The 27,841-nt window shown below is 48.2% G+C and overlaps 1 protein-coding gene across 15 annotated transcripts in view; it reads right to left on the bottom strand.

Moving 5' to 3' along the window:
- The window catches only part of Sipa1l3 (signal induced proliferation associated 1 like 3), a 227,914-nt gene that overhangs the window by 96,814 nt on the left and 103,259 nt on the right, over window positions 1-27,841 (bottom strand). For all 15 annotated transcript variants that reach the window (XM_087191195.1, XM_004859023.4, XM_004859024.4 and 12 more), the window contains one exon: window positions 160-1,960. In XM_087191195.1, the coding sequence (XP_087047321.1) occupies window positions 160-1,651 (1,492 nt within the window). In that variant the 5' untranslated portion in view covers window positions 1,652-1,960. The remainder of the gene's footprint in view (window positions 1-159; window positions 1,961-27,841) is intronic.

Below are 27,841 nucleotides of genomic sequence, written 5' to 3'. Positions count from 1 at the left end.
CTAAACGCTGGAATGGCTCTGCATGCTGTGTCCTCATGGTCTCCAGCAGGCAGGTCCTACTTCCTGTTGAACTGAGGGTACCAGGAGCACAGCCTGGCTCAGAGGAGATGCATGAGCTTTGGGGTGTCAGAGACAAGCCTGGCCCACCCATCCCCTCACCTTTACCAACGAAGTAGTCCTGGTAGTAGCGGGCACCCAGGTCCACATGCTCAATGCTGTACTCCTGGGGCCGATTCTGTGTCCTTTGCTGCTCCTTAGGCACCTCCAGCACTGAGATGCTGGCGTTGGTGCGGTAGGCGCTCAGGGCAGGCTCGGCAGGGTGCCCCTCACCTGGGGAGCCTGCGGAGGCCCGGGAGAAGCTCACATTGCGCTCACATTCCCCGCCGATCTCGTTGCGGAAGTGTGGACAGCTAAGCAGCAGGTCGTTGCTGTTGTCATCTCCCAGGTCCTGTTCCAGGTTCTCTTTGCAGTTCAAGTCCTCGGTGCTGGTGAATGCCGGGTCCAGGCCTCCAAGGCTGTGGGCCCGCGATGCTGTGAGGGAAGCCATGGCTGAGGCAGCGGAGGCGGCTGAGGCCCCTGTGGTAGTGTTGCGTCGCTGGGCCACCGACACTCTGTTGGCGGCTGCCTCGTTAAGGTCAAACAGCATACTCTGCACGTCAAAGTGGGCAAAGCTCTTCTGGCAGACCCAGGGTCTGCTGGCTTCTGGGGGGCTCCGACCCTCCTCAGCTTCAGCCAGGGTCCGGCTGGCTTCCCCCTCAGGCTTGCTGCTCCTCAGTTTTCGGAAGATGGATGAGTCCACAGTGTCCCCGGAGCCCAGGCCCCGAATGGGCTTTTTCCGGGCCTTCTCCTTCTCCTTCAAGGGCTGCAGTGGGAGGAGGCTGTCCTTGGAGGGCTGCCCATTGCGGGGGTCCCCCTTGGGGCCATGTCCGGGGTCTGCCTGCAGGAGCTCACCGAGGCTCTGAGCCCCACAGGCCTCAGGCTGCTCGCTTCGGAACTCGTTGAGGATGTCAAAGAAGCTCTGCTCGGGCACGCCCTGCACATCGATGGAGGACGTGCTGCCATACTCTCGGAACAGCGGCAGTGCGCTGCCTGTGTGCCGAGAACCCCGTGCCTCCCCTGAATCCTCCACATCACACTCACTGAGGGTGATCTCGCTGTTGCTGCGGTGCCGCAGTGGGAGGAAGGCCCTGCCGGGAGACCGTGGCCACCCATCCTGGAATTCTACATCTTTGGACCTTCTCCTTGAGATTCGGTGGAAGGCTTTGGACCCTGAGGAAGCTGGGGTGCTGTCAGGGGGCTGTCCATTCTGTATGCTCCTCATGGAATGGGCCACTTTGGTGCCCTTCACGCCATCTGTGTCCTGTGAGGGGCTTGGGTTATTTTGCTCCCTCAGGGCCTCTCGCTTGGGTGGCCAGTCGGCCACTCGTGCACGCACACCCATCTTGGGCATGGCAGGGGTGGTGGGGCTGGGGCGGGTGGTGGCAGTGGCTGGGCTCTCACCAAGAGGCTGGGACATGCTGCCATTCTGGGCCCAGAATCCCATGGAAGCGTAGTCCCCTGTGTGTGGCCCTGGGAGGATATCGGTGCCCCTGGCCCCACAGCTGGCTGCCAGGTCCACACCATCACTGGGAAGGGGCCGATAGGTGGTCATAGTCCACAAGGCACTGGAGTGCTGCTGGCCCCCAGAAGCTGTGGCGTGACTCTACGGGGTACCCCGGCCCTCAGCCATTGTTCAGGGCCACCAGTCCCAGGATGAAGGATGCTGGACCCTGAAACCAGATGTGAAGGTTGTGAGCCTGTGGAGCCCAGTTCTCCACCATCGCTGTGGACAGCTGAGCCAGGACAGCCTCAGGGGCAGGTGCTGTCCCAGGGGCTCCAGATGGAGTGGCTCAGCAGGGCAGAGCAAGCAGCAGCAGCAGGCAGGGACTGGCAGGTAAGCAAGGGTGTCCTCCCTGCCATGCTGAAAGGGGAGAAAAAGAAAATGTGAGATAAGACAAACATCCTGTTGCTCCCAGAAAATAGGACATGTGGCTCTTTTATTTATTTATTTTTGGACAGCTTTATTCATCTTTAAAAACTTAGTATGGAGATTTTCAATCATACTCAAAAACAGCTCCAACAAATGCCAGCCATTTGACATTCCTGTTTCATCTGTTCACCCAGCCAATCTTTTTTGTTGTTGTTTTTGACAATATTTTATCATTTTTGTGGTACTTGGTATTGAAGTCAGGGACTTGTACATGCTAGGCGAGTGCTCTACCACTGAGCCACACCCTGGCCCTGAAAAGATTTCAGAGTAAATCCCAGATATCAGGTATTTCACCCATAAACACTTTAGCTTGTATCTCTAGCAGTTAAGGTCATTAAATAAAAATAACCATGATGCTATTATGATACCCATCTGAATTAATAAGAATTCTTTATTATCTTACAATTATCTGTGTGCATTAGATATTCCCCCAACCCATCCCAGTTGTTTCAAAGGTCTCTTTTGTTAAGATGTTTTGTTCAAATGAGGTTCCAAACAAGAACCACACTCTAGGGCCAGGGATATAGCTCAGCAGTGCCATACCTGCCTGGCAAGTGCAAGGTCTTGAGTTCAATCCCTAGTACTGGGGTGGGGGGGAAGAACCAAACTTTGCTTTGGCAGACGTTTTTCTTAAGTCTCATCCATTTATAGAAGCTCCTTCTTTTATTTTGATCCTATTTACTTGTTGAAGGAATGGGGTCATTGTCCTGTGCAGTTTCCACTTTCAAGATACATGTGGTGCTATTTAATACATTCCTTTGCCCCTGTATTTCCTGTAAACTGGTGGCTGTTCGAGAGGGCAGACGACTGTCCATCTGCTCTGCAGTCCACCCCACCCTGCCACACTGCCAGAAAGGAAGCAAAAATGACAGATGAGTCAACATGAGGCCCACTGGCTTCCCACAATGGCAACTTTTCACAGAGACTTTCCCAAACCACCTTGTGTAGAAAGAGAATCCCCATCTCCAAGTCTTTTTCTATCATCCACCCTACTTCCTTTATAGACTTTTCTTGGCAATTGTTAACAATCAAAACTGTTTTGTGCATTATCTGTTCAGTGTATTACCTATTCACTGTCTCCCCTGCTAAACGGTTAGCTTCAGGACAGCAAGGTTGTTGGAGTTGTTCATACTTTGGGCACCTGGACTGGAGTCCAGGCTGCTCCATTACTGTTTACTGTGTGAGTAAGTGCGTGAAAGACAGCCTGTGCCTAATCTGAGGTTAAGTACATCCTGATCTGCAGGCCCCTGGGGAAGGAAGTTCATGCTTCTGTTCAGTAGTCTGCAGGATCACTTCCCTTGATCCCTACCTCAAACTTCTAGAAGAAGAAACTCTTCTGGAGCGGAAGAAAATGTGGCTCACTACCCATGACTACATCTGTTAGCTGCCTCAGCAGCTGTGCCCCTTTTTCCTCCTGTCAACAGAACTGGTTCTGTTTACCACAGAAGAGCGTCAGAGTGGGCTGGGCACTGGCTCAAAATGACCAATAACTTTTCTGTCCCTTAAAATCTAGAGCCAGGCATAGCCATTCTGGTTAATGATTTCTAGTGTACATGCAGTGGGTGTTTCTTAACTTGTGTCTAGAGGTAACAAGTGAACCAACAAAGAGAAACCAGGAGGGAAGCCATTAGATTCTGGAGCAAAGCAGTGAGGATAGCTCAGGGAAAGGGAGCACCAGAAGTGAAAAGGGGAAGTGGGGCCAGCTCCAAGCACAGGAGGAACCCTGAAGGTGCCTACAGAGACTACAGAGCATGCACCACATAAGGGGGAAGAAACAGAAGCCCACAGGGCTGGGTTATTTCAGGGAGATAGATGAGAGAGGCGCCAGGAGGAGCTCACGGTGAACCAGAGAGCAGGAGCATCTTGTCAAGAGGCACATGCATCTCAGCCCCTCCATCTAAGTCTTTCAGGCATGTGGGTGCCAGGTCATCTAATTTTATTTTATTTTTGTTTTGTTTCGTTTTGGTACCGGGGATCGACCTTGGGACCTTGCGCTTGTGAGGCAGGCGCCAGAACCACTGAGCTAAATCCCCGGCCCTAATTTTATTTTTTTTTTAAAGACAGAGTTTTGCTATATAATCCAGGCTGGCACCAAACTTGAAGTGATTCCCTGCCTCAGCCTCTGGAGTAATGGGATTACAGATGTGCCCTACCACACCCAGCAAGGTTATCTGATTTTTTCAAGAGAACTGAAAATCTAGAAATCTAGAATTACATGCAATATCTCACAAAAGCAAAACCAATAATGACAACAACAACAAACTACCATGCACACAAGATTTCTAGGATTTTTCAAGAAACAGCTTGGAGATATAGCTCAGGGTAGAGCATTTGCCTAGTATGTGCAAGGCCCTAGGTTCAATGCCCAGTAAATGCTAAAAAAGAGCAACAGAGACAGACAGACACAGACACAGAAGAAAGGAAGAAAAGAAAGAAAGAAGAAAGGAAACAAAGAGCTAATCATGGTTGCCTCTGAGGAAGGAATTGTGTCTGTTCAACAATCCAAAGCCTTTTTCCCTGCTTCATTTTTCTCCTTAGCACTAAAGAATACAATTATTCATTACTGGTCTCCTACCTTGTACAAATGTGAGCCACTGTTATATCTTCAGTGCCAAAATGTGTATCACAAGAAGGGGAGGGATGGCCTTACTTTTCATTGGCTATTTAAAAAAATTATTTGAATGTACTTCTAGATTTATTTGTGATGCTGAAGATAGAACCACGGCCTTGTGCTGTTAGGTAGGCACTCTTGCCTAAACCCCCAGCTACCCCCAAGGCCTGAATTCTTAAGAATATTACATACAAAAGTCACAATGACAGTCCACAAAGTAAGATGTAGGCTGAATTTGGGCAGGGGCTGCTGGTTTGTAATCTCAGGAGACTAGTTGGTGCTGCAGGTTTCCCAGAGAAAATGGAAGTGTTTTTGTGCAATATCTGTTTGCTAACTGCCTCTACCACTAAATTGTCAGCTCCAGAATAGCAAGGGAGTTTGCCAAGAGGGCTGGAGCCCAGCCCTGCTCTGTTGGGTGGCAGGCCAGCTGAGGCACTGCCTAGCTTGCAGCCCAACCTGCATGCAGTTTGCCTCAGGTCAGCCTGGGTACTGTGCAGAGGCAGGCTTAGTCCTCTGAGGCTACATTTAGGCTGGGTGGGAAAACTAGCGGTCCAGATGTGACCCCAATTTGCTGTGTCAAGCACCTTCCAACAGATGGGCTTTGCTAATGACTTGGTTTCCAGCTCAGTAGGAAACCCTCTATTTTGAGCCCTTTTGTGAACACATACAGATGTTCTTGCAACATCAAGCCTTGGACTCTGCACAAATCGCTTCTCTGAGCAGGTGCAGCTGAATCTCCCTGTGATGTTCTGAGGCCAAGTGGCACCCACAGCCCCTGAGATTCTGGTGTACACTGGCCCCTTCCAGGTGTTGCTGTCGAGCTCCCTTGTCCTAAAAGCACCTGGATCGTTCTGATGGGGAAACCCTGTCATGGGAGCAGTGGAGCATGTACACAGGAACCAGATACCTGGGCTGAAGCCCTGGAGCGCCTTAGACTTGTTACTGAAACAATGACCCAGTTTCAATCTATAAAGTGGGGATAATACCCCTACCTCATAACCACTGCTATTAAAGGCTGAGCACCCCTAATCCGAAATCCAAAATGCTCCCAACTCTGAAGCTTTTACAGTGTCAATATGACACTACAAGTGGAAGACTCTACACCTGTCCTCTTGAGATGGATTGGAATCAAATATAGGTGCACTAAGAATACTGTATAAAATTACCTTCAGATTATGTGTATAGGGTTTATATGAAACATAAATGAATTTCATGTTTAGACTTGAGTCCCATCCCCAAAAAATCTCCTTATGTATATGCAAATATTCCAAAATCTGAAAAATCCCAAATCTGAAACACTTCTGCTCCCAAGCATTTGGTGTAAGTGACACTTTACCTGCACTACCATTCATTTTCTCCTGTACTGTGGCAACAGCTGGTCCCTCTTCCTCCACTTATGGAAACACAGCTGGGGTGGGCTAATCAGGTGGGCACCATGCTCTCTCATGGGACTCTTCTGAGGTTCACAAGAACAGGGGAGGCTGGACAATGTCTTGAGGTGGCAGGGATATTGGGCCTGGCTTTGCCTAGGGTATGACATTCACTGAGGACCCTAGATTCCTTCCTTCTGGTGCTTTCTGGGCCCCTGACTGTTCTCATTCTTCTGGCCTCCTTGGAATTCTGTGAGTCTCCAATTAGTTGTTTCTTCCCAGCAGCACCACAAGCAAGGAGGACAGACAGGGATGAGATCTGACTCTAAGGAAGGAGAATTTTTACCAAAACACCCCCTGACCTTAATACTTTGGGAAGGGGTACCGAGGATCGAACTCAGGACCTTGCATTTGTGAGGCAGGCGCAGTGATGATGAGCTAAATTCTCGGCCCCATGACCTTAATACTTTTAAGTTTATTAGCCAGAATGTGATCACAGGGCCACACCAGTTGTGAAGGAAGCTGGGAGAGCCAGAATCTGTAATCATTCTGATTGCTCTTGAGCCAGTGGCAACTCACCAGGTCTATTAGAAGGCCAGATAATCAGAGGGGTGTCTGGACTCCCAGGCTGTCCCTTGCAAATAAGTGGAGAAGATGTTTCCTTATCAGGCCTTATCCAGGTCTGCTAGAACAGCAGGCAATCAGGCAGGCACCATGGCCTTGGTGTCCTCCCTCCAAAGGGACTTGTGCTGAGGGGCCAGAGTCTGCTAGAGCCTCACAGGGCAGAGCAGAAGGGGAAAACACAAGGCTTCCAGGGTTTGCTGCTGTGGCTCCATGAATCCTTTTCCAACAACAGCCCAGATTTCCCTGTGGGAATCTGCCCTCTGCAACTGCCACCCAGTCCGCTAGAGGCGAGGCTCCTTTCTCTGCTCAGGAACAACCATGTGAACCAATGAGAACAAGTGAGACCCACTGACATCACTGCTGGAGCCAAAGACTGCACTTTTCCCTCTTACTCTGAGTTGGACAAGGTGTGAGGGATGGAACCAATGGAGCCACCTGTGACTATAAGGTGAGTCACCTGTGAAGGGGGCTGAGAGACTCTGGGGGCTGCAGTCATCATTTGAGTCTAGATATCAAGCTGGACATAAAGCTATCCCCATCCTACTCCCTGAAATACGTTGTTTTAGTTACCTTTTTAAAAACAATCAACATAGGGCTGGGGATTTAGCTCAGTGACACCACACCTGCCTTGAAAGTGCAAGGTCCTGAGTTCAATTCCTGATACTCCAAAAAAAAAAGACCCAACCAAAACACACACACACACAAAACCACACACACACACACACACACACACACACACACACAAAACCCAGCAGCTACCATGAATTCAATCCTTCCGTGGGCTAGGTTCTTTTACTTGATGTTTATTGGTTACTGTTTGCTAACCATCACATAAACTCTACAAGGTAGGTAACATTATTACATCCATTTTATAGATAAGCAAACAGGAGCAGACAGATGAAGGAATGCGCTCAAGGCCAAAAGGACTGACCTCAGCTCCTTGTCCCTGAAGTCACAGTGGCCTTCCTTGCAGTCACAGGCAATGTCCCGACCTTTGGCTCTCATTTTCCTCCATGGTAACACATGAGATCTACCACTCTTCTGAGTCCACACCCACCTGTCCAGCTGCTTAAACAATGTCACACACACACCTCCTATTCACTGCAAACAGAATTTTCTGCACCTAATCTCTTGATCTCTTCCTATCAATAATATGTGGTCCTTCTCAGGGTAGTCACGATGGGCTAAGCGATGCTGTAGTGACAAAATACCCTAAGTGTTCTGGGGCTTTCTCATGAAGGTCCACTTTTCCCTCATACTGTAATACTGTATGTCCATCATAGGCTGGCTGAGAGCGCTGCCTATGCCAACTTGGCTGTCTGTGGTCAAAGCAGCCCTTGCCTGGGACCCTGCTGATCTAAGAGGAAGGGGACATGGCTGAAGCATGAAATGGTCCTTAAAGCTCCTGCTTAGGAACAACACATGTCACTCCTGTTCACAGTCCATGAGTCAAACAGAGTCACAGACTCAGATCTGAGGCCAAAAGCATGGGCCACCAGAGTATTTCTGCAGAAGAAATGAAAGGTGCTACCTTCCTAGAGGCTCAAGCCAGAACCATCAATGGGCCTTCACTGGTCTTTTCCCTCCTGCTCCAGTCACCACCCCTGCCCCATTGCTCCCCCAAGAGCAGGTACAAGTTCACTGTCTCCGCTACTCTTACCCTGGTCTGAGCTGCTGTGTCTTCTCCCTGGACGGCCAAGCTAGCTTCATTGGTCTCCCATTCCCCTAAGTGCTCTTCTGCTAACAGCAGGCAGAGTAACCTGAGGGCACAATTCACTGTCCTCACCTCATCCCTCAGGGGCCCAGCCACAGTGCCCCTCCTTCAGTTCTCCTTTTATTGTACCCTTGTGGCTACCTCAGGGCTTTGTCAATGCCAGTCCTGCAGCCCCTTCCCCTTCCTACCTAGGTAATATCTTCTCAGGATTCAGTCCAAGTACTGCTCCCCCCCCGCCCCCGACCTCCCTTGCTCAGCAACCCTGTCTAGTGCCTGAGCTTTGAAAACCCTCTATGTTCTCTTGGAGGGCTGCCACAAGCAAGTGTCATGAGGGCACTCTATGTCTGGCCCTCAATGGACACACAGGTAACTGTTAATGAGCACCTGCTAAAGCATGGGTGGACACCAACCTCCCTGGGAACCAGGGAGCACTGGCTCAACTGGGGCTGTGACTGGAGGGGTAGGCAGGGGTTCCCCAGTGCCCGAGTGTCTGCCCAGGGAGGAAACAAAAAAAAAAAACCTGACAGTAATACTTGGAAGGCATGTGGAGGAGGCAGGTGGTGCAGAGTGGGTATTTAGGATGTGTCCAGCCATTTCCCTTTCACAGAAATGCAATCATCCCTGCAATGCACACTCTGACAGCCCAGGTTGGGGTACCGAGTCTGAGCACTTTTCTTTGTGGTCCAGGTGGATCCATGACCCACTCTAGGTGATTGTCTGGGTACACACAAGTCACTTGTGAAGACCTAGCTGTACTTACAGAACATCCATTCACTCACACAACAACACCTCTCACATTCTTACAAATCATTCAGTCAAAAAAGCATTAAGAACTTATGCATCCTGCAAGCACCAACCACTTGAAATCTATCCATTTATTCATTCTACTTCTTAAGAATGTCCTCAACACCACTGTTGTAGGTAGGCATGGAAGATGTAACTCTGAGCAAGATAAAGCCAGAGAAATCAGACAGAAAAAAGGGTCAATTTTTAAGGGTGGCACCACCATGAAGACTAAAATGCTGTGGTGTGACAGGCGAGGTTGGGGGCTGAGTGCTACACAAGCTGGGATGGGTGGGTGAGGCTCACTGGTCTGCATGATCTGCATGAAGGGCGGGCGCCTGTGTTAATCAGCTTCCCAGTGCTGTGACAGAATACCTGAGATAATGAACTTAAAAGGAGAAAAGCTTTATGTCGGTTCATGGATTCAGGCCATGGTTACTTGGCCTTGTCACTTTGGACCTGTAGTAAGGCAGCACATGACAGTGAAGAGCACATGGCACAGTGCAGCTGCTCACCTCATGGTGGTCAAGAATCAATCAGAAGAGGAAAAGGCCAAGGGTCCCTATATTTCCCTCCAGGGACAAGTGCCCCAATCAACTCATTTCCTGCCACTAGGCTCTACCTCCTAAAGGTTCCAACACCTCCCAACAGCACCACCAGCTAGTAACCAATCCTTTAACACGAGCCTTGGGGGATACTCTAGATCCAAACTACAACAGCCTGATTTGTACCAGGTGTGCAGATGAGCGAGGCTGCCATGCATGGGCAGGAAAGCTGGGTGCAGTCAGTACACAGCGCTGAACAAGCTGCTCAAGGCAGCAGTTCTTGTTTCTGGCTGTACAGCAGAGGCACCAAAGGGGCTCATTAAAACTCCAGGTGTTGGTCTTCTTCCCACCCCCAGAGATTATGAATCAGCTGCTCTGGGGGGGCACAGGACTGAGTGTAAAAGCTCTGTAGTGGATTTTAGAGGGCAGCAAAAGCTGAGCACTGCAGGAACAGAGCAAAGAGCAGAGAGCTCAGCATCAAGCACCAAGGGACTGTAAATGTGAGCAGGTAGCCAGGAGAGGTGAGCCAGGCACAAGTGGGAATAGGCCCAGCAGGACAGATGTGAGAGAGACCAGGATGGGAGATGCACTCTGGGCAGACTGAGTGATCCATAGGGCTGGACGCTGCTGAAAGGGTCACGGGTGTGATAGTTACTGGTGTGAAGAGGCCTGGACATCTCTGCAGGAGATGATTTAGGAAACCACTGCTCAAGGGAGCCTTGTCTACCCCTGCCATCATCCTGTGCTGCCAGTCTGCTGTTGTCTTCCTGCCAGTCCCTCCACACCCTTGCCGAATTTTTCCTCCCTCTGCTGAGCTCCTGAGGGTACAGAATGGAAGCTGTTGGACCTGTAAGGCTCTAAGTATCTTGGCCTCCTTGGATTTTGAACAGCTCTCAGTCTAAGGAGGGCCAGGGGCTAACATGTTTATTCTTGTGTGTGCATTGTGGATGGGGACAAATAACATGGTGATGGCAGTACGAACAATAAGGTTGACTGGCAAGGTCTCTCTGTGCACAAGGCTCGGGGCTGTCCGTTGTCAGTACTAATTCGTGTGTGCAAACAGCCCTGCACAAGAGGGATGTACTGTATACCATGGCCATGTCACAGATGAGGCCCGGTGAGGTGGCCAAGGCATGCCACTGGCAGTTGGGGCAGCTGGAATCCAAACCTAGACAGTCTGGCTCCTGCCCTTCACCACTCTAATAAAGATAAGGCAGATCCACTGAGTGTGCAAATACAAGAGTGACACAAGTCTCTGCAAAATCAATTCACACAAAAGAATTCTAGAAAGTCAGCAATAGCTCAGTGATTTCAAGTTTAGAATCTGCTCCCTCCATTTTTCTCTTCCCTTACTGGAAGTCTGAGCATATCCGGGACTAGCTGAGCGCTCCCTCAGGAACCACGATAGATGGGAATCTTAGAATCTCATTAGAAGTGCCGCAGCAAAGACTGTTCCATTAGCCCAAGAGCAATGCGCAGAGCCTTGACTGTGGCCATGAAAACCTGTGCTTTCATATTCAATACCAAAGAATCCAGAGGACTGGTGTTTCTAATTGAAATCTTCCCTGGCATCCAGGAAGGGCCTGCATTCCCATGCATGGAGCAAGGGCAGTTTGCACAGGGCAAGTGCAGCCATTTACACCTGTTACATCTCCACTAGTGGGGTTCCCAGACTGGTCAGAGTTTCCAAGTGACCTGTCCTGCTTTTACTTATTTTTTGTTAGTGTGAGACAGGGTCTCACTATGTTGTTCAGGCTGGCTCTGAACTCACTGTAGGCCAGGCTGGCTTCAAACCCTCAGTGATCTTCCTGCTTCAGTTTCTCAAGTGCTAGGAATACAGGTGTGTGCCACCAACACCATATTTGTCTTGCTTTTTTTTTTTTTTTTTTGGTACCGGGGATTGAACTCGGGAACTTGCGCTTTCGAGGCAGGCGCCAGAACCACTGAGCTAAATCCCTGGCCCTGTTTCGCTTTTAAAGGCATTAAATCTGTACTGTTCTTCACCACTGTGGAAAATAGGAAGAATGAGTTGGAATTATGTACTTGAAACTTTCAGTGTATATTCCATTTTGTTTTAACCCACAATTCTACCTCTAGGTAGAATCCCTCAGACAGTCACAGTACTGCACATCAAGACAGCTACACAGTGGTTCAACACAGGGACATTCACGTGACTGCAGTACAGAAGAGCTACACACAGACCAAATGCCTGTCAGTGGAGGCTCCATTGGGTGCCTCTGTTCCAGGGAGTGGAAGGCATCTATAATAAAAGCTGGGTGGAGATACGGGTAATGTATGTAAGACGCCCACACAGTTCAAGTGAAGGAGCACAGCTTGTACACAATGAGTGCTTACTTTATGCCAGCCACGTGCAAGGTGCTTTACATGCACTAACCGGTTTAATCCTCATGACAGTCTTGGGAGAGGCCAACCCCACCCTCATTTTAAAGCCAATGAAACTGAGGCCAGAGAGGCTGAGTAACTTGCCCAAAGGCACTCAGCTAGAAAGTGGTAACATTGGGATTTGAACCCAGGCACACCAGTTTGACAGTTTATGCTGATTACACTATGCTGCCACTTACGAAAGGAAAGAAGCAAGCTGCAGAACAGTTTATACAGTAAGACCTCCTTTGTTTAAAAAAGAAGGGAGGGATGGAGAACTAGTGTGATTGTACTCTTTCTTTCAGAACTTTCTCTGTGACTCTACAAGGATATACAGTTGATCTTGGATTGTGAGTAACTTGGTCTGTGAGTGTTCCACAAGACAAGCAAACATTTTTAAGAAATTTTAACTTGATAAACAAGTGATACCTTGCAATATGAATAACGCAGCACGATCACAAACATCACATGATCACAAACGACCCCCCCCCATACACAGTGCTTTAAATTATGACCAGAACAAATTATTCTTACAAACCAAGGTTTTACTGTACTCCTAGCTATACAAGGCAGGAGTGTCTGAGGCTGGTATTCAGTTTTCAGTTTTAAAAGTGAGCATGCGAGGGAAGACCCAGGCATGGTGAAGACCAGCACCGAAAGCCCTTGTCTTCTGGAACGAGGAGTTGAATGTGAGACTCACCGGCTCCACAGCTGGGCACCAGTGTCTGCGCCAGCCTTGCTCTGGGCCCAGGAGTCTGAACAACACACATGGTTCCAGGCAGCAGGCTCCCCTGTGGCCCAGCAAGCCGCTCACATCTGACCCTGTGAGCATGTGCGCACCGTGGACCGTGAAACAGAAGCTGTTCTCACCTCAAATGCTTACAATGCCATGTCTTCTTATTTTCATTTTGTTCCCTGGGATAGCTGAATTTGCATAGGTTAGATCAGTGGTGGTGAACCTATGGCATGCATACCGCACCAGGCTGTTTGTTATCTCGAAAGCTCTAAAATGTTTGCCATCACTGAGTTAGGTGCTCATGATTATATGCTTATAAGGAGACAGTATTAAGAAAAATCAATGGGTCAATGCCTTCACAGTTATTTTCTCACTTATCACCAGATCATGAAGATCCTTCCAGATGTGGCAGCTGTAGGACAGTGGACAGAAGCAGAGACCACCCGGGTTCAGTTCTTGGCTCTACCATTTCACTGGCTAGATCCTGGGAGGTAACTTGTCCTTGGTATCCCTCAGTTTTCTCATCTGTAAAATGGAGATAATCATACTTTTTGTTCATTTGTTTTTTGAGACAAGGTCTCACTATGTAGTCCAGGTTGGCCTCGAACTCACTATGTACCCCAGGCTGGCCTCAAACTTGTAGTGATTTTCCTGCCTCAGCCTACTGAGTGCTGGGATTATAGGTGTGTGTCACCACACAGCTTAACTCTCTCTCTCTTAATGGTACTGGGCATTGAGCCCAGGGCCTTTGTACTGAACTGCATCCCCAGTCTTTTTTTTTTTTTTTGACACAGGGTCTCATTAAGTCACTAAGTTGCCCAGGGTGGGGTCAAACTTGCAATCCTCCTGCCCTAACCTCCCACAGTGCTGTGATTACAGGTGTGCATCACACTCAGCTTCATCTCTTTTAAATTTCCAGCTTCGTCTTACCTCTCATGTAGAGAGACTTAGAATGTTCTTGCATACAATAATGTACAAATATTAGTCATTATCATTTTCATTTATGTAATAGTAATTAAAAAAAAATCTCAAGCATACTAAGTGCAGTCTTGTAATGACCCCTTATTCCACTAGGCTCATGGACCAGGCAACCCAGGGAGGCTCCCCTTGAACAAGCCATGCTGGATTTGGCAGAGTGAAAGCCAAGGGGAGGTGGCCCTCTGAGTCTCCGTGGGGTTGGTGGGTAAGGCAAGGGTGTTATTGCCTCCCTGAAGCGCATGTGGCTCAAGCATCTTGTTCCAATTCTGGGCTCAGACCCACTGGCTTCAAATGTGACTTTGAAATGTGCAATTGGAAAGGGATGCTTCCTGGAGCATGTGCCCCATGCCAGGCCCACCCAGGAGTGACAGATGATCCTGTGGAAGGAGATGATATGACAGACCCAAGCCCCACGAAAGGCCTCTACTGCTGGGTAACTGCTTCTGGGGAGGCCTCCCTGGCACACTGCCACTGCTCAGGCTACCCCTGAAGGATCTCCCTGGCTCTAGTCAAGCTCAATGTCCAGCTGCAGGTGCTGGTGTGATAGTGCTATTTATCTTTTTTTTGGTACTGGGGATCGAACTCGGGACCTTGCACTTGTGAGGCAGTCAGTGGAACCACTGAGCTAAATCCTCGGCCCACTATTTATCTTAATATGAAAATTTTTCTGGTCAATGGCTGCTCTCTGACCCCTTTAGTGTCCTCATTATCATTGTGTGGAGCAACACAGGCCCCCAGGGGCTTCTAAGACCCACCTTCTAGATCCCCTCCCATGGGCCACTGTCCAGACTGGATTGATAGCTAAATATTCACTGTGTCCCCTGACAGGGCTTGCTCCTATGGGCAGGCCAAGTCTCCTACTTAGAAGATGGTGCCTTGTCAGCATGGACCCTGACTTGCAAACTAATCTCAGCTAATTGCCACCAAAACCTGCTAAGATCACATCTGTTGGGCATGGAGATTAAATCAATATTTGACAATCTTGATTAAACACAGCCAGGGAATCCTTGTAAAAGAACATCTGCTAAAAGCCCCCTTCTTTCCATCCTGTTCCTGGGGGAGGGGGTGGGGCCGGGAGCATCTCTGGCTCTGTTTGTCTCCTAAAGCCTGGAGAGGTAGGGGCCCACACTGGAGCCCCCAGGAACACCATGGCCAGGAAGGCTCCCTGTAGGGGAGGGAAGGGTGGGAGGGCATCGGACACACACTCAGCTGGGCCTTGTCCTCCTGGGTGGCAGCCAGCTGCTGGCAGTCGTCATCCATCATCCTAATGGGCCGATCCAGGGCTGCCAAGAGCCAGGCTCTGTGTAGAGCACGTGACACCAGCCACTGGGCTCAGGTCTTCTAATGACTCCCTGAGGGAGTGTTCTGGCCACGGGTACCTCACAATAGGGAAACTCAGGCTCAGAGAGGGTCCACAAAGAGAAGGAGAGGAAGAGCTGAGATCTGAACCTAAGCCTGGCTGACTCCAGTGTCAGTGACCACTTGTGGGGCTGCCCTATTTGTAGGCCCAGGTTATCAAAGTGTGAGCAGAAATTGGCATGTATGGAGCCAGAAGCCTGGGTTGGAGGCCTGCTCTGATGGCCTGGTTCCTTGAGCTACACACCTTGAGGGCCAATCCCACTTAGTACATGTTGGCCTCATACTTGGCCCCACTGAACCCACAAGACACCCTAGGAGCAGGGCCCTACTGTTCTCCCCATTCACAGAAAGGAACACTGAGGCTCAGGGCAGCAAGTCACCTGCTGAACATCCCAGGGAGATAAAAGGCAAAAGTGGGAGCAGAACCCAGGTGGGTCGAATCTATGGCTAACTTAACCACTGCCATCTCTTAAAAGCAGGGATAGATGTGAACTCAGTGGGCGCTCAATAAATGCCTGCTTTCCACCATCATATGATTTAGACAGAAATGGGCTCACACTCTAGTGTCAGATCCTCTGGGATCAAATCCCAGACCCAGTGTGTACCAGAGAGGGTAAGTGCCATCATTCAGACTACTAACACATCCACAAGAAGTCCCTATAAGGTGCTGGACGAGGTTAACCACAAGTGACACCCAAAACATCCTTGAGATTTTTTTCTTAAATTTTTTGGTGTTGAGGACTGAACCCAGGGCCTCAGGCTTGCTAGATAAATGTTTTACCACTGAGCTAAATCCCCAACTGCCTTATTTGAGATTTTGTTTTGTTTTGTTTTGTTTTTTGGTACTGGGGATCGAACTCAGGACCTTGCACTTTTGAGGCAGGTGGTGGAACCACTGAGCTAAATCCCCAGCCCATTTTTTTTTGGTACCGGGAATCAAACTCGGGACCTTATTTGAGATTTTTAAGCAGCAATAATAGTGACGATGACAGCTGCACTCACAGAGCACTCATGGGGTGAGGGTGAGGGCGAGGACTAGTGGTCCAATCCATAAAAAGCCCATAGGACACCACTCATTGCTCCACTGCCAGGAACATCCAGAACAGTGCTGGGGCCAGGCTGAGTCCACGAAAACAAACAAATAGACAAACACAAAACCCAATCAGGCACCCAGTCACCTAGATAACCAATGAGTCAGCCAACTAGATAACCAACCAGAGCATGCCAACTAGCCAGTGAATCAGCAATTGGTCTCAGATTTGTCCTGTTCCCAACTTTCTTCAGCTCCACCTCATCTCTCTGCATCTCTGTCCCATATTTCTATGTCTCTGCTCCACCTCTCTGCACCCCTGTTCTGTCTCTCTCTCTGAGTCTCTTACACATGTGCACACAATGAGGGTCACAGCCTTGAGTCACAGCCCCATGTTAACTCACCGCTAAGGGTGTGTCCCAGGTCAGACTACTTTCCAGGGTAAAAGTTCCCAACATCTGCAGGGACCGAGGGAAGCTAAAGAGTTGGCTAAGATTACTGGCAGCATGGGAAGAGGCAGATACCAAATCATCATAAACAAACAAACAAACAAATAAAATGCTAGGCCATGTGGCACTATTCTGGCCCCTAACTTCCCAGTGTTCTAGGCAAGACTCAGAACTGCCTGGTCCAGTCTCAACCCCAGCTTGAAGTGGAATCTTACAAGGGAATTGACTGCTTTCATCCACAAACAAACTCAGAAACCCAAGAAGTATTTCAAAAGAATGGCACACTCTCTTTCACACGTGTGTCTACTTACTTCCCTCCTAATCTATCGATCTAGGTCAATGCTGAGGAAACAGGCGGAAAGCTAACAGTGGTTCCCCAGGGGTGGGGGAGTGACAGTGTGCGCATGCCCCTTCAGCTGTCTCCAGCCCCAGAGCTCCAGAACTTCTGAAGTCATGCACCTCCACTCAGGCTGTGCACAGCCCACCTGTACTACCATTAAGTTACTTATGAAGGCCAAAGCGGGGCTTTGGGGCACACACCTATAATCCTATCACTTGGGATGCTGAGGAAGGAGGATCCCTGAGAGTTCGAGGCCAGCCTGCACTACAAGGCAACACCCTGTATTACAACAAAACAGAAAACCTCCTAAATGCCAGTGTTAGATTCATTCTATTTTTTTTCTAACACTCATTTTTTTTTTTTTGGTACTGGGGATCGAACTCGGGACCTTGTGCTTGCGAGGCAGGTGCCGGAACCACTGAACTAAATCCCCAGCCCTTAACACTCATTTTAAAAATGCACAAAAAGTAACACTTGGAAAGCTTGTCTGTATCAATGAAAACAAGCTGTAGTACCAATAAAGTGTGGACATCTCAACCAGGATGCATCTCTCAGGATCCTGAGCAAGCAAGTCTGGCACAGAATAACACATATAGCTTAGCATTCTGTTTTTATGAAGTTCACAACCAGACGAGTTGGAGCTGTGTTATTCAGAGGTGCTCATATATGGGGCAAAACTTTCAAGACGCCAGCAAACAGTGGCCATGGAAGCTTGGAGAGTAGTGGCTTAGAGGAGGGAGGGTGTACAGGGCTCTGGGTGCTGGCAGCTTCTCTTTCTTGACCCAACTGCTGTGAGTGCTTCCTTTATTATTCTTTGCTAAACTGTGTAAGCCACCCCTTGGTCTTCACAGAGGATGGGTTCCAGGAGCCCCTGAGGACCCCAACTCTGTAGCTGTTCAAGTTCCTTATATAAAATGGTATAGTGTTTGCGTACAACCCATACATCTTCCCATGTACTTTGAATTATTTCTAGATTACTTAGAACAGCTAATACAATGCCAATGCTATGTAAATAGTTGTTAGATTATTTTAGAGGATGGCAAGAAAAATAAAGTCTGCGCATATTCAGTACAATTTTCCCCTCAAATATTTTTGATCTACAATTGATGCAAAAACCACAGACATGGAAGGCCAAATGTATTTACATTTTTTTTCCCCTCTGGAATACTGGGGCTTGAACCTAAGGCTTTGCATAATGCTAGGCATGTGCTCTAGTACTGAGCTATAACCAAAGCCATTTTTATTTTGAGACAAGGTCTTGCTGAGTTGCCCAAATTGGCCTTGAATTTACAATCCTCTTGCCTCACTCTCCTAGGAGGTGGGGGGATTAGGGGTATGTGCCTCCATGCCTGGTTTTATTTAGATTTTATATACTTCTTTGTATGTATGCTACATTTCACAATAACAGAGTTTTAAAAAGTCTTCTGTAAGGCTGGAATTATTTTAAACAGTGAAATTATTTGCTTTTTTTTTTTTTTTTCTTTTTTTGGTACCGGGGATCGAACTTGGGACCTTGCACTTTCGAGGCAGGTGGCGGACCAATGAGCTAAATTCCCGATTTTATTTACATTTTATATACTTTTTTGTAAGTATGCTATATTTTACAATAATGGAGTTTTAAAAAGTCTTCTGTAAGGCTGGAATTATTTTAAACAGTGAAATTATTTGCTTGTCGTTTTTTGGGTTTTTTTTGGAACCGGGGATCAAACTCGGGACCTTGCACTTTCGAGGCAGGTGGCAGGATCACTGAGCTAAATTCCCAGCCCAACAGTGAAATTATACTCTTGTATTGTATGTATTTTTTTCTTTTAAAACCTCAGCTGTTTGATCAACCTCTCTGCAGACCTGAGGGTTAGCTGCATGCACCTGTGCACATGAACCTATGCAAACCTGCACGTACTTATGCACGGCACCCCAGTCACTCTCCTCCTGGCTTGAGATTCAACTTCTCTTCTCCTACACAGGTTTCTACTCCCACAGGCTGCAGGCCCACCCCACCTGGTTGAACACTACCTGGGGGCATGCCAGGAAGGTGCACTTCCTCCTCACTAAGAGGGGCAGGGAGAGTAGGGCTGGATCCACATGGGCACTCTCACACAACTCTCCCCAGGACTGCTGGGGGCAGAGGTGAAGGAACCTCCATCCACCCGAGAAATGGAGGTAAGTCAGGCAGGGGGGGCACATGCATACCAGCCCTGCCCCCACAGCAATGCCATAGAAGGCTCTAGAAAGGCTGTAGTTCTGACTCTTGACTGGGTACAGAACCTCTTCTCAGTCTTGCAGGACAAGCTGGCAGATGGTGAGGGCCTGTTGGTCCATTTGCACAACAACAAAATCAAACATCCTGCCTTGGACAGCACAGGCCAGGTCCGCAGGCCATGTAGGCAGGCTGAGCAGAGGGGAACAGGCTGGCAGGGGACTCGGGACTTTAGGAGGTCAGGAGAATGGCCCTCCCAGAGCATGGACATTAGGAAATCAGCCCTGCTCCCAGGACAAGACTTTTTAAAAAATGCTCACAGCTGGTGGAACCTTTCTAGAGGCAATTTGGCAGCATTGATGAAAAATGTTCTTACCCTCTGAACCAATAAAGCTACTTCTGGGAACTGATCCCAAAAAAATAACTTGAGACGAAGAACAAAAATTTCATGGCACTGGTTATAAAGCAAAACAAAAACAAAAACTCTAATAGAACCAACTCTCATGATGGATACCAGCAGCACGGTTAAGTGAGAGAGTGCACAACCTTATAGCAGTAAACATTTACACACACAAGTGTGAGTTCAGAGAAGTAAGACTGGAAAGAAAGAAGTTCTCTAAGATCTGGTTCTGGAATGACCAGTGATTTCTGAAAATGTGTTCTATACCTTCCTGTATTTTTTCAAACTACTTTCAATAAATATGTTTTCAAAATTGGAGGAAATTCCTAAACAAACAAGTTTCCACTCACTTTACTCACTGAACAAATGGTTCTGAGATCTTCTGTGTAACGAATGATAAATGAGTGAAAAAGATGACCCTGTCTCTGACCTTTGACTCCAGGAGGAGACAAAAGTTCATTAAATGCATTTACCAAGTATGTTTGTCAGTATAAAGAGAAGGAAAGGACAAACTGAGAAAGGAAAGGAACAGAGTGCTACCAAGTGGGCGGTCCAGGAAGACTTCATGAGAAGGGCACTGTTTAATCCTTGAAGGACAACAAACTGACCAAGGAGAGTGGACAAACAGCAGGTGCGAAGATCCTAAAAGACTTAGGAACCCGGAGTTCACTTCACTGCAGGCTTCGAAGGACTGTGGCCTGCCCTGGCTGCCTCGGACATTGTGCACTCAACCAGGGGCAGGGAACCCATGTGGAGGTGGGTGCCATCCACATGGGGGCAAGAGTGGCCTGGCCCAGAGCAGAGTGCTACCACAGGGAAGGGAAGGGACTGGGCATGATCTGACCATTCCTTGCAGGAGGAGGGACCCCAGGGTCCTAATTCCTCAGCCAAACACCAGGTAGGGCCCAGGTACTGGGCTAGATGTTAGCCATAAACATATGGCCATTTCTGTGGCTCTCTGTCATGCTGTCCAACTAGAGGGGGAGGGGCGGAGAGGAGCCTGTGAGCTGTTTCAGGGTAGTATGTCTAGGCTCCAACAGCTGACTGGTAGGGCTGGGTTTGGCTTTAAGAAAATCTGACAATTTTCCGAACACAAGCTGGTCTTGGCTTTCCTCTGAGTATGGGTGGGATGTATTTCAACATCCTTCCCATGCAGGTTTTTACAGACTTTCTTACAAGTGCTCCCCAGCAGACCATGGGGCAGAGGGCACCACTCCTAAAGGTCAAATGAGGCAGCTGGGCACAGAGCAGTGGTGTGGCTTCACAATGAGAATCAGAACATGGCCCCACAGAGTGAGACTGCTGCATCCTGCACTGCGGGCTGCTCCAGTGCTAGGGCCCGGGATTCCTCTGCTGGTGGATGAATTGAAACCCACTCTCCCTTCTTCCGTGACAGAAGTCTGAGTTTGTTGGGCAGCAGAATGTCCAACCATAAAGCCTGCTTTCCCAGATTCCCTTGCAGCTATGGCTAACTCTGTGTCCAATTCTGGCCAATGAAAGATTAAGTGAAAGTCTGCAGGAGGCAGGGGAAAAGGGAAAGCCACTGCTTTCCTAATAAAAAGGCGGTGGGGCTCACCTGGCACACCTTTTTCCACCTTCTTGTTTTGGAATGTAAATGCTGTATCAGGAAGTCTGGCAGCCATCTTGTGAGTGTGAGGCCAAGAGGAAAGCAATCTGAAGGAATTTACTCCTTCTCATGGCAGCCCTGCCTCAGCCTGCCCACACTCCCTTCCTTCCTAGGCACAAGAAAACAACTGTCTCACTGAAGGCACTGCTCACTGGGTTTTTGTTACATGTAGCTGAACGCAATCTTGACTGATAATGGTCCTACCCAGGACCTCAGTTTACAGATAAGGAAACTGAAGCTCAGCATGGGGGCAGTCGCCAGCCAAGGTCACATGCACCCAAAAAGAGAAAAAGGCTGGAATGTGAGTCTGGTATTCCAAAGTACTTCACGGCAGCCTCTGGAATCTTAGTTACAAGAACTGACTTTGGAGAAACCTTGCCGTGCACCCGCTTTTCCATTTAGATGCCTGCCTGTCTGTCTTCCCCATCCCCTACTGGAAGAGCTCTTCTCTGCTCACTCCCCATCTCCTGGAACCCAAGGCAAGTGCTCACATGTTCCTGCTGAATGAGTCAGGAGGAAAGGTCATGTAGTTCCTCTGGAAAAATGGAAACAATAGTCCTGGGTTCTTTGGACCAGAGCTACCTATACTGGAATCCTGGGCCCAAGAGTATGCACAGTTTTAATTTAATGAACTGACAAATTGCCACTGAGCTGACGTTTGTCCTTCCTGTTGACTCAGCATGGTGGAGTAGCTCAGAGCACAGATTCTGAGCTCAGGCCACCTGGATTTGAACCCCAGCTCAGCTGTGTGATGTGGACAAGTCATTTAATCTCTTTGTGCCTCACATGCCTCACTTACAAGTGGAAACAATTAAAGCAGTTCCCGCATAGGGTGGTTGTGAAGATTAAATGTGTTAAGGAGTGAAGCTCTGAGGGCAGAGCCTGGCATGACAAGCGTCACGGACTAAGCCGCTAGGGTTGCTACTTCTATTACACTGACTCCAGGGCCACACATATGTGACCTTGGGCAAGTCATCTAACTTCTGGAGGCCAACTATAGTACCTACCTCAAAGGATTATTATGAGCATTAAGTGAGTCAGTAAGCATAAGGGAGCCAAGTATCAAGGCCTGGTTTACAGGAAGTGCCTGCTCCTGTTCGTCAGCATTATGGTTCTGACAAGGCATCCACACTCCTCAGCTCCCATGTTGCTGTAGGACTTCCTTGTTCACCCACTGGCACCCCTCCCCTACCACCCCAACCTGCAGGAAGCCATGGTTCTCTTCTGCGTGCCTAATGCCCAGCAGTCTGCAGTTGCCAGCCTGTGCTGCTCAGTGTTGGGAAGTTCCTCAGACCTTTCTTTGGCCTGGGACACTGGTCCCTCACCAGGGACGGAAAATATCTGCCACCTAAGCTCTCCAGGCAAGCAGAGCACTCCATCTGTTGGCAAGATGTCCTCCCTCACCAGGGCTTTCCTTGGGGCAGGCACAGTCCTGTCTGATGGCTGGGAACAAAAGGCAGTTCCTGCTCTGAGCACAGACTGGGAAGCTCAGATTGGGTTCTTCTGGCAAAGAAAGAGCCTGTAACCATGGAGGCCTGTCTCAGGTGGCAGTGACCAGCAGCTGGCAAGCAATGCTCAAATCTGCCTCAGATTACCCCAGCGAATAAGGGACCAAGGTGCCAGGAATGGTGCTTATCATTAAAATATCCACCCCGACAGGCCATTCAAACCCTCTGGTCTTTGCATCTATAAAATGGGGATCAAGTTCCCTATTTGACCTGTTGTCTGCTCTTCTCCTGTACGAACTACGTTTCCCAGGATTCCTGGTTAGGCTCAGCAAAGGGGCAGGGGCAGAAGCCGGGAAGGTTCTCCCTGTGGCCCTGCACCTTGGAGAGTAGACAAGGGAAGACTCCCTGACCTTACTGCCATAGGCTCTGTGTGTCTCTGTGTGTCCCTTTTTGCCGTCTTGGGCCTACCTCTCTGCCCTTTTTTTCTCTGTCTTCTACCACATATTTAGACAATTCTCTGTCTAAAATATCTACAGTGGATTCTGTCTTCCTGACACAGTACACTTATCTTGTCTGGTGCACCTGAATCCAGGGAGAAAATGCAGCTTGAGAAATGAAAAGCACCTCAGGCTTATTTTACAGAAATGCCTTCTGCTCTCCCATGACATGCAGGCACACTGAAACCCCCCTCCTAAGGTCATCTGATGGTTGAGATTTGCTTCAAAATGACCCAAAGGCAGGGGAATGGACAAAACAAGACCAGCTACATGCTGATGGCTGTGCAATCTGGTTATGTGTATGGACACACTCTTCTGACTGTGTTAACATTCAAGAGTTCTCATTACCAAAATGAACCAGAACCAAGGAAACAGGTCCTTATTTCGTGGTGGTGTACAATGGGTTCTGTGACATTTTTTCTTTGCTGGAAATTTGTCAGCTCATTAACCACGTAACAGTTTACCCTGAGCATCACTCTGGCAGCACATTAGTTTATTTACTAACTATCCTGAGCGTCTCTTAGGCAGGTGTCATTTCAACCAGTCAATTCTTGTGTTGAATAAACTTGATAAATTATTGTTTTTATATTTCCTGTTATATTATGTTATAAAAATTAATGAAAAATGTATTTTTTGGTCATCCTGTATTTAAATAATTGGACTGGTAAGTGGGTAAATTAAAACTGTGCACCCTCATGGACCCAGGATTTCAGTAGAGGTAGCAGCTCTGGTTCCAAAAACCCAGGACTGCTGCTCCCCAAAACAGTGCTACTGCAAAGAGAAAATGGAAAACTACACCCCCCTTATAGAATGGGTTGAATACATTTTAATAATACTTACAACACAACACTTGGGAGGAATTAAAAACAAAGAGGACGAGGGCCAGGGATTTAGCTCAGTGGTGCTGCTGCCTGCCTCACAAGTGCAAGGTCCTGAGTTCAATCCCTGGTACCAAAAAACCCAAAAAAACCAAAAACAAAGAGGATCAGGTATGGTGGCACACCCCTGTAATCCCAGCACTCTGAGAGGCTGAGGCAGGAGGATCATGAGCTTGAGGCCAGCCTGGACAATACAGGAAGACCCTGCCTCAAAATAAAAAATAAAAAGGCCTGGGGATTAAACTTATGTCACTTATGTATCCTGGGAATTGTCCCATGTTAGCAAATTAGATGATCTCTCCCCTCCCTTCTCTTTTTTATGTATCCTGGGAACTGTCCCATGTTAGCAAATTAGATGATCTCTCCCCTCCCTTCTCTTTTCTTAAGGAACTGAACCCAGGGCCTTTACACTGAGCTATATCCCCAGCCTTTTTTTCTGGTACCGGGGATCGAACTCAGGACCTTGCATTTTCCAGGCAGGCATGCCACCACTGAGCTAAATCCCAGCCCCTCCCCAGCCTGTTTTGTTTTGTTATTTTGAGACAGGGTCTTGTTAAGTCACTAAATTGCCCGGGCTGGGCTCAAACTTTTGGTCCTCCTGCCTCAGCCTCCCAGAGTGCTGGAATTACATGCATGTCCTACTATACCTGGCTCTGCCTAGTCTTTTTACAAGGTGGACTACACTGTCTCTCCAAAGTTCCTAATGAACAGCCAGAAATGCCTCCACAGGTGACATTCTGATGTGAATTAAGAGAAAAGATAAAATATTTGACAATTTAGACATTTTTAAACCACCTCACATCTGCCGCCTGCCCAAGCGCAAAAACCTGAGTTCGATCCCCGGTACCAAAAAAAAAAAAGCACCTCTCAATGAGGACAGTATAACAATAACTGCTAACATTTTCATAGCACATATGTACCAGGCACCGTCTTAAATGCTTTACAAATAGTATTCATTAAATCCTCAAAATACTGCATGATATAGATACAATTCACATTCCCATTTTATATTTCAGGAAACTCTGGGGCTCAAAGAGGTCAAATAATTTGCTAGGTTAAACGATAGGATCAGGATTCAAACCTAGACTTCTCAGCTCTAGAATTTTTGTTCATGACAGTGTTCTCCCACCCCACTGCACATCAGACTAGGCCACTCAGGGAAAAGGGAGCTTTGTTTTCAACGAGACTGATCAACAGAACATTAAAACTTGAGACCCATTTAACACCCATCAGTCTGGTGCAAATTGGGAAGCAGGGGGACCACAGCCCTGGGGAAAGAGAGAATGCCTGTCCCCTGCCAAAATGTGACCCCGGTATAAGTTCCATGGTTCACAGGGACACAGGCAGATGGGTGCTCCCTTAAATGCTGTTTACAGCGTGTGATGCTGGAACAACAGGCGTGCCCAGCTCCAGGGATGAGAAACGTGAGGTGTGGCCCATGCACAGGAGGTACAACCACTTAGCCCCTGGACACTGGATGCAACCACAGCAACGTGGCCACCTCTCAGACACATGCTATTTGGTGAAACTGGAAGACAGAAAGGACCTCTTTACTCAAATTTCAACATATGTTTTGTAAGGATATGTACATAGCTCTAGTCATACCACACACTTTTGAGGGGAAGGAGGAATGGAAGGAAGGATAGAAAATGAAGAGAAAAAAAAAACCTACACAGGGTCAAGAGAGGAAACACATGCCTTGTCTCTACCATCAGACAAGTAGTCTTTTCCAGCCAGACTTTACTTCTCTCTCTTTTTGTGGCTGAGTAAGGGTAGAAGGGGCAGGAAGAAGAAACTAGACACAACTCATGATACTTCTTCAAAAAGAAACCACACTCCGCCTGCCGCGCAAGTGCAAGGACTCGAGTTCAATCCCCAGTACCAAAAAAAAAAAAAAAAGAAACCACACTTCTTTGTTCTTAAATGCCACAAAGTCTGTGGGGCCTCACACAATCTGTTAACTTAGCCTTGGTCAGAGCCTGAGTTAGGAGGCCTTTCTTCACTATGATGGGCACTGGCTGTCTACTTAATTCCTACTTCTCCCTTCCCCTGTTCCTAGAAGAGGGGTCCCAACTGGTCAGAGGCAAACCAGCTATAGAATTCTCATGGCCAAGTAGGGGAAAGCTGGATCAATGGTTGCCGGAAAGAAAGTATTTATAACCTATGGGAGAGGTCTCCCACCCACCCCATATTGCCTGTAGACAAGAAAGCAAATAGCTCTGGATGTGACTGGAAGCCATTAGGGTCCAAGAGGGATATACAGAGGTCTCCAGTGAAAGTGAAAGCTGAGAACCAGAGTCCTAGACAGACACGCTGAGCTACTAGATCCTACTCTGCCTGATGCCATCTCTGGACTTCCAGCACATATTAACTGTCTTTGTTTGGCCAGATGGTGCCATGGTTTTTGTAACTGGGAACTAAAGGTATCCTAATGGAGACACACACAGCCAAGAGATTTTTTGATTGTTAAATAAGAGAAAATTTCTACAAGAGGAAAACGGGGCATCAGAGTTAGGAACAGGCAGGGCCAATTAATCCTCATGGAGGGAGAATGTTTCCAAGCCTCAAGCTGCATGTCCCCTACCCATTCAGAGGCCACAGGATCAGTCAGTTGCAGTGTCCTCTGTGCAAGAGGACACCCTCTGTGGTGGGTCACTTTGTCTCTCTCATCCTTAACAACAGCTTCTTGTGTTCCATGTCTTCTGACACCGGCAGGGGGTTAATCCCCACCTGGCTGGGGCTGAAGATGAGAGACAGGCCCAGAAAGCTCAGCCTGGCTCACCTGTAGCTGCTTTGTTCCTAAATCAAAGGCTGGACTTCTGGATTGGGCTACCACAGGGAACTTTGAAATGGCACAAGGCCTGAGGACCTCAGCGAGGGGACCTCCCGGCTGCAATGCACCATCACTCTGCCAGAATGAAGGGCAAGGGAACTGAGGGGGACACAAAGGAGCATACACTCCGGAGTCAGCCTGCCCTGAGTCCAATCATTGCTGTGCCCACAGACAGCTCTGCACCCTGGACCAGCGATGCCACTCAGATTGCCTCCTCCGTAAAGGACCTAACTCATGAGACTGTCTCATTAACACAAAGTGCTAAGCACAGAGCCTGGTGTGTGGCTATTTTATTAGCATTACACTATTATTTGATGGTGTAGCTTTACTTGCTTAATCACTGAGAACATTTTATAGTAAAATGTACCCATTTTAAGCCCACATTTGGTGACTCTGACACATGTCTATAACTTGTAACCCATGCCCCAAACAAGAGACAGGCTGGCTGATGACACACACTATCCACTGAGTACCTGTTTCCTCCCCTGAACTGCTCTTTTTCATGGTTCCCCACCTCAGGGAAAGGTCCACAGCCACACCATATTTGGACATTGTGGTGGCCCAGGGATGCTTACAAAAGCTACTTCTTGCTACACGATGATGAAGCTGGAGCCAGGGCACCTTCCTTGTACCTAGAATTCCTTTTCTGCCCCCTAAACTGTGGTCAAACATAGACAGAGGACTGGTCAGTTGATCCTGGGAGTTATTCCTGATCCTGCTCAGCAGTACGGCACAGTTTAACACTTTATCTCCTGCAGGGTGTCTGAGCTATGAACAAAGTTTTCCCATTTCTAAAGCTGGATGGTACCAGCCTCACAGGGTTGTTAGAAGGATTGAGTCAATACCCATAACTGGCAGCAAGGACCAGGCCTAGCTGGGCATCATGGCACATGCCTATAATCCCAGCACTCTGGGAGGCTGTGGCAGGAAGATCACAAGTTTAAGCCCAGCCTGGACAACTTAATAACTTAGCAAGATTGTGTGTGAAACTAAAAAAAAATTTATTATTAT

The sequence above is a fragment of the Heterocephalus glaber genome, unplaced genomic scaffold (genome assembly GCF_053883595.1).
Source record: "Heterocephalus glaber isolate CG9 unplaced genomic scaffold, H.glaber_assembly_v1.0 deba00001561, whole genome shotgun sequence".
Lineage (NCBI taxonomy): Eukaryota > Metazoa > Chordata > Mammalia > Rodentia > Bathyergidae > Heterocephalus > Heterocephalus glaber.
The sequence above is the reverse complement of the archived record's forward strand: the minus strand, read 5'-3'. Positions and strand labels throughout refer to the sequence as shown.